Below are 7,403 nucleotides of genomic sequence, written 5' to 3'. Positions count from 1 at the left end.
CTCCGCGTCCTGTTCCTTTGACAGAATGCCCACTACCCTCTTCTCTATCTCCATACGCCGCATCAACACAAGGGATTAAAAGTTTCTTCCACAGAAGAAAATTATATCTGTGACAGTAGTGGGAGATTGTCTGGTACGGGACAGTCGGGGGTCAGTAAACTACCAGGGAAATACTCACCTTCACAGCACAGTTAATGTGAAAATGTGATGATCTGGTGTTTATGACCAGGCCTCTCTGTCCAGTCAGCGGTCTGTTAATTGAATTTACTTTACTGTACGAGCATCCATTGGTGAATCCAATCAATACAACAGCTCTGAGCTAACTCTTGTGTGCATAAATACAGAGTTCTGAGTTGAGGCATCTAACAGTTTGTCCACTGTCTGTTCCCATGGAAGATGTTCAACAGAAACACAAGGAGACTCTGCGGGCACAAACTGAAACACTGAGAGTGAACACGATCCTGATGAGGGAGAAGGTGAAGGTTTTCCAGCTGGTTGATCGATACGCTGAGCTCACAGTCATTTCTACTGTTCGAGACCGGAGACTGGTAGAACATGAGCTGCTGGCAAGAGGCAGAGACCACGAGAAGTGGAGAGAAAAAAATCTCCGTGGACACCTGGAAAAACTCCGGATAGATCAGTTGTTCCAGAGCAGCTTTTTTCGAAGTCAGTCCGAATCTGGGAGTTCAGCAGCAGCGGCCGGAGTCCCGGGGATCGGGAAAACAACAATGGTACAAAAGATTGTTTATGACTGGGCCATGGGGAAAATATACCAACAGTTCCAGTTTGTCTTTAGTTTCAAATTCCGGGATTTAAACACCATTAACAACCGAATAAACCTGAAGGAACTGATTCTGGATCAATATCCTTACTTTGGGAATATCCTGAGAGAGGTCTGGAAGAACCCAGAGGGATTGCTGTTTATATTTGATGGTTTGGATGAATTCAATGACAAAATTGATTTTTCTGACAGTAGGAGAGATACTGAACCTCAGTTCACATGCACTGATCCTGAATTCAAGTGCAAGGTGTCTGACATTGTGTACAGTTTAATCCAGGGCAAGCTGCTCCCAGGGTGTTCAGTGCTGGTGACCACCCGTCCCACTGCGTTACATTTATTGGAAAAGGCGGATATCAGTGTCTGGGCTGAAATCCTGGGATTTGTTGATGAGGAACGGAAGGAATATTTCATCAGGTATTTTGAAGATCAGACGGTGGCAGCAGCTGTTTTCAAACACGTGGAGGAGAATGAGATCCTGTACACCATGAGCTACAACCCCTCCTACTGCTGGATCCTCGCTCTGGCACTGGGCCCCTTCTTCACACAAAGAGTCAGGGACCCACAGCGAGTTCCCAAGACCATCACCCAACTGTACTCCTACTATATTTACAACATTCTGAAAAACCACGGCCGTGAGATTGGGAACCCCCGTGATGTGTTACTCAGGGTTGGTCAGATGGCCTACAGAGGAGTGTCTGAGAGGAAGATTGTATTTACAGATGGAGATTTGATCAACTACAGTCTGCAGACTTCCCAGTTCCTGTCCGGGTTCCTGATGGAGCTTTTGGAGAGAGAGGATTCTGCCCGGAGTGTGGTGTACACATTCCCACACCTCACCATCCAAGAGTTTGTAGCTGCAGTTGCACAATTCCTGAATCCACATCCCGGGGATATCATGAAATTCCTCACTGAAGTCCACAGCACGACAGATGGGCGATTTGAGGTATTTCTCCGTTTTGTTGCTGGTCTCTCCTCCCCAATGACAGCTCGGGGCCTGGAGGAGTTTCTGGGTCCATTTCCCAATGAAACAACCTGCCGGGTGATTGACTGGGTGAAGGAGGAGGTTAAACGCCAGAGTGGAAACACGAGTGAAGCTGGTAAAAGGAGCCTCCTGAACACATTGCACTACCTGTTTGAGTCTCAGAATCGTGGACTGGCTCAGGCCGCTCTGGGATCTGTGGAAACACTTTCATTCCGTGGAATGACACTAACCCCGATTGACTGCGCGGTCCTGTCTCATGTCATCGGACTCTGTGATACAATAAAACACCTCGACCTGCAGAAGTGCCACATTCAGTGCGAAGGAATCCAGCGGCTGGGACCCGGGCTGCACAAGTGCCAGGAGTTGAGGTAACTTGGTTTATCTCTCACTCTGAACTGTGAAACTGTCTCATTGTGTTGTTTCAATGTAAAGGGATTTCGGTAAATTTGTAGTAAATCAGATTGTGAAGAATTGGGACAAACGCCAAGGGGATCAGTCAGTAATTCCCCAAGGACGGGAGGGTTCTGTGGTTCCTTGTGAAGGGATGTTGGAGACCATCAGATCAGGGAACAACGGCCATTGGTTTAATGGTAGTAAAGCACAGGAATGGCCGTGTTTCTCGCTGCCTTTGACACGTCCATTGACAATGTTGCTTCTCACTGTTACTGACACCCAGACCGACACTGACTGCAGCAGGTGGGTCAGAGATTCACACCCCCTTCCCGGTGAGGGACAAGAGACCGTCAGCAGACTGTCCCAGTGAGAATGAAAGAAATACCATTGTGAGATTGTCCTGTCCTGCCCTTCCCCGTGTGTGACTATCTTTTCCCATCGGTATACTGCTGTGGGACTTCTCGTCCCCATTCCACTTCCTCCTGTGGGATCTCCCATCATTATCTCCTTCCTCCAGAGGGACGACTCTTCCCCATCCCCTTCCTATCGCAGAATCTGTCTTTCTATCCCTTTCCCTCAGGTGGGGTCTCTTCCACGGTGTCCCATGGACACTTTCACAAATCTTCCTCACTGTGGGACTTTCTCCCATCCTTCATCCCTGCCCCTCCTGACGCTGTCACATCAGGGACACTTTTCTAACCATCAGGGAATGGGACAGAATATGTGGAGTTTACAGGGTCACACCGACAGACGAAATTACTGACATTCGGTGAATACCCTGGAGCTGGGCAGTGAGGGACGTTGACAGTGATGGGAACTACGATCAGTGATTTACTGAAGGGTTTAATGTTTCCTGAAATATCCGAGTGAGAGAAATTCCCCCAGACCCACGGTTTGAATCACTTTGTTCATCAATCTGTCTGTTTGTGTTTAGACTTGGGTGGAATGAACTGGGAGATTCAGGAGTGAAACTGGTGTCTGCGGCTCTGAGGAACCCGGAGTGTAAAATACAGAAACTGGGGTAATTACCAGACTTTGGGAGATTGTGTTTACAGTCACTGGGTGTCTGACACTGAGAATGAATGTGATCAGTAGAAACCAAGAAACAAAGAAAACATACAGGACAATACAGGCCCTTCACCCACAAACCTGTACCGAACACGTCCCCTGCCTTTGAACTACCTAGGCTCTACCCATAGCTCTCTATTTTTCTGAGTTCCATGTAGCCATCCAGGAGTCTCTTAAAGACCCTGTGGTTTCCGTCTCCACCACCGCTGCCGACAGCCCATTCCATGCACTCACCACGCACTGTGTAAAAAATTACCCCTGACATCTCCTCTGTACCTAATTCCAAGCACCTTAAAAATATGCCCTCTCGTGCTAGCCATTTCAACCCTGGGGAAAAGCTTCTGACTATCCATATGATCGATGCCTCTCATTATCTTTTACACCTCTACCAAGTCGCCTCTCATCCTCCGTCGCTCCAAGAGAAAAAGCTGGGTTCACTCAACCTATTCTCCTAAGGCATGCTCCCCAATCCAGGCAACACCCTTGTAAATCTCCTCTGCACCCTTTCTATGGGTTCCACGTCCTTCCTATGGTAAGGCGACCAGAAATGAGCAGAGTACTCGAAGTGGCATCTGACCAGGATCCTGTATAGCTTCAACATTACCTGTCGGCTCTTAAACTGAATCCCACGGTTGATAAATGCCAATACACTGTAAGCCTTCTTAGCATAACATATGCATAGAATGCATAGCTTTCGTTATGCGTAGCAGCTTTGGGCGACCTACGGACTGAGCCCAATATCCCCACGATCCTCCACACTGCCAAGAGTCTTACCGTTAATACCATATTCTGCCATCACATTTGACCTATCAAAATGAACCACCTCACACTTATCTGGGTTGAACTCCATCTGCCGCTTCTCAGCCCAGTTTTGCATCTTATCAGTGTCCCATTGTAATCTCTGACAGCCATCCACACTATCCAAAACACCTCCAACCTTTGTGTCATCTGCAAATTTACTAACCCACCCCTCCACTTCTTCATCCAGGTCATTTATGCAAATCACAAAGAGTATGGTCCCAGAACCGATCCTCCAGGCACACCACTGGCCACCGGCCTCCATGCAGAATATGACCCATCTACAACCACTCTTTGCCTGCTTTGGGCAAGCCAGTTCTGGATCCATAAAGCAATGTCCCCTTGGATCCCAGGCCTCTTTACATTCTCAATAAGCCTTGCATGGGGTACCTTATCAAATGCCTTGCTGAAATCCATATACACTATATCTACTGCTCTACATTTATCAATGTGCTTAGTCATATCCTCAAAAAATTCAATCAGGCTCATAAGGCACGACCTGCCGTTGACAAAGCCATGCTGATTATTACTAATCATATTTTGCCTCTCCAGATGTTCATACACTCTACCTCTCAGGATCTTCTCCATCAACTTACCAACCACTGAAGTAACAGTCACTAGCCTAAAATTTCCCAGGCTATCCCAACTCCGTTTCTTGAATAAGGAAACAACATCAGCAACCCTCCAATCCTCCTCAACCTCTCCCGTCGTCAGTGATGATGCAAGGATCATTGCCAGAGGCTCAGCAATCTCCTCCCTCGCTTCCCACAGTAGCCTGGGGTACAATCCTTCATGGCCCGGTAACTTATCCAACTTGATGTTTTCCAAACGCCCCAGCACAATTTCTTTCTTAATATCTACATTCTAAAGATCTTTCAGTCCACTGCAAGTCATCCCTACAATCGCCAAGATCCTTTTCCATCATGAATGCTGAAGCAAATGATTCATTAAATACCTCCGCTATTTCCTCCGGTTCCATACGCACTTTTCCATTGTCACACTTGTTTGGTCTTATTCTCTCACATCCTATCCTCTTGCTCTTCACATACTTGCAGAATGCTTTGGGGTTTTCCTTAATCTTGTCCGCCAAGGCCTTCTCATGGCCCCTTCCAGCTCTCCTGATTTCATTCTTCAGGTCCTTCCTGCCAGCCTTATAACCTTCCAGATTCATGTCATTACCTCGTTTTTGAACCTGTCAGGAGCTCTTCCTTTCTTCCTGACTAGATTTACAATGGCCTTTGTACACCACGGATCTTGTACCCTCCCATCCTTTCCATGTCTCATTAGAACGTACCTACTCAGAACCCCACGCAAATATCCCCTGAACATTTGCTACATTTCTTCGGTATGTTTCCCTGAAAACATCTGTTTCCAATTCATGCTTACAAGTTCCAGACTGATAGGCTCATAGTACCCCTTACTCCAAAAAGGTTTCCCTAACTTGCCTGTTCCTATCCCTCTCTAATGCTATGGTAAAAGAGACAGAATTGTGATCACTATCTCCAAAATGCTGTCCCACTGACAGACCTGACATCTGGCCAGGTTGATTTCCCAATACCAGATCAAGTACAGCCTCTCCTCTTGTAGGCTTATCTAAATAGTGTGTCAAGAAACCTTCCTGAACACACCTAACACACTCCACCCCGTCAAAACCCTTCACTCTCGGGAGATGCCAATCAATATCTGGGAAATTAAAATCTCACACTTCAAAAGCCTGTTATTATTACCTCTTTCCAGAATCTGTTTCACTATCTGCTACTCGATGTCCCTGTTACTGTTGGATGGTCTATACAAAACACCCAGTAGAGTTATTGACCCCTTCCTGTTCCTAACTTCCACCCACAGAGACTCCACAGACAGTCCCTCCATGAGTTCCTCCATTTCTGCCGCCGTGAGACTATCTCTGATCAACAGTCTTAGCCCCACCTCTTTTTTTCCTCCCTCCCTGTCCTTTCTGAAACAATTAAAGCCTGGCCCTCAAAGTAGCCATTCCTGCCCCTCAGCCATCCTAGTCTCTGTAACGGGCACACTATCATAGCTCCAAGTGTTGATCCATTATCTAAGCTCAGTCGCTTTATTCATGATACTCCTCGCATTAAAATAGACATGTCTCAAACAATCGGACTGACTGCGTCCCTTCTCTATCAACTTCCTATCCTCCCTCTCGCACTATCTGCAAATTGTCTCAATTTGTCAGCCTACCTCCCTTTCCTCCATCACATCAGAGTCGCCGATCACTACTGCCTTCTTCTTCCTTTCCCTGCCCTTCTGAGCCACAGGGCCACTGTTGCCTCCAGCAGGTAGGCTGTCCACACCCCCCTTCAGCAGTACTTGAACAGGGGCACTTACCTTCAAGGGGTACAGTCACAGGGGTACTCTCTAGTACCGGCTTCTTGCCCTTCCCTCTCCTGACTGTGACCCACTTCTTCAGTCTCCCGTGGCTCTGGTGTGACTACCTGCCTGTAACTCCTCTCTGTCACCTCCTCGCTCTCCCTGACCAGACGAAGGTCATCGAGCTGCATCTCCAGTTCCCTAACTCGGTCCCTAAGGAGCTGCAGCTCGACACACCGGGTGCAGATGTTGCCGTCCGGGAGGCTGGGAGTCTGCAGGATCTCCCACATCTGACACCGAGCACAGAAACCCAGCCTCACACACATACTCTCTGTCTGTATTGTAAACAGATAACCTACCTCGCCTCGACCCTTTATCGCCGAAGCCCCGTTAGGCCAAAGCCTTCCTACTCTGTCTCCCGCTCCTCTGACGCTCACTCTGTAAATCTGTCTTCCTTTTAAACTCTTATCGTTGTTCTCACTGGCCGACCTGCCCAGTCGTGCTGAAGAAAATCAAATCAGTAATTGTGTTACTGATAAACACTCGGGATTTGTACCGTCTCCTGTCTCTCTGTGTCCTTCACCCTCACTTTCTCTCATCTCCAGGCTGGATAATGTCGGCCTCACAGATTCTGATGCCGAGGATCTCGCCGCTCTCAGTGCAAACTCATCACTGACGGAGCTGGACCTGAGTGATAATGAACTGGGAGATTCAGGAGTGAAACTGGTGTCTGCGGCTCTGAGGAACTCGGAGTGTAAAATACAGAGACTGGGGTAAGTACCAGACTGTGTGAGATTGTGTTTACAGTCACCGGGTGTCTGACACTGAACATTAATGTGATCAGTAATGGTGTCACTGATAAACACTGGGGATTTGTACCGTCTCCTGTCTCTCTGTGTCCTTCACCCTCACTCTCTCTCATCTCCAGGCTGTTCAATGTCGGTCTCACAGATTCTGGTGCCGAGGATCTCGTCTCCGCTCTCAGTACAAACCCATCACTGACGGTCCTGTACCTGGGATTAAACTCGCTGACAAACCGATCTGTCCCCG

The 7,403-nt window shown here is 47.8% G+C and overlaps 1 protein-coding gene across 1 annotated transcript; it reads left to right on the top strand.

Annotated features, from left to right (window-relative positions):
- Window positions 1-338: 338 nt before the first annotated feature.
- LOC132386906 (NACHT, LRR and PYD domains-containing protein 3-like) lies at window positions 339-3,181 on the top strand (the record flags this gene model as incomplete). The annotated part of the gene is made up of 2 exons (XM_059959264.1): window positions 339-2,131; window positions 3,091-3,181. Coding segments are annotated over 2 exons (1,884 nt in total), but the record flags the coding sequence as incomplete, so codon positions are not given.
- Between the last annotated feature and the right edge of the window lie 4,222 nt (window positions 3,182-7,403).

Source organism: Hypanus sabinus, unplaced genomic scaffold (genome assembly GCF_030144855.1).
Source record: "Hypanus sabinus isolate sHypSab1 unplaced genomic scaffold, sHypSab1.hap1 scaffold_1378, whole genome shotgun sequence".
NCBI lineage: Eukaryota > Metazoa > Chordata > Chondrichthyes > Myliobatiformes > Dasyatidae > Hypanus > Hypanus sabinus.
The sequence above is the reverse complement of the archived record's forward strand: the minus strand, read 5'-3'. Positions and strand labels throughout refer to the sequence as shown.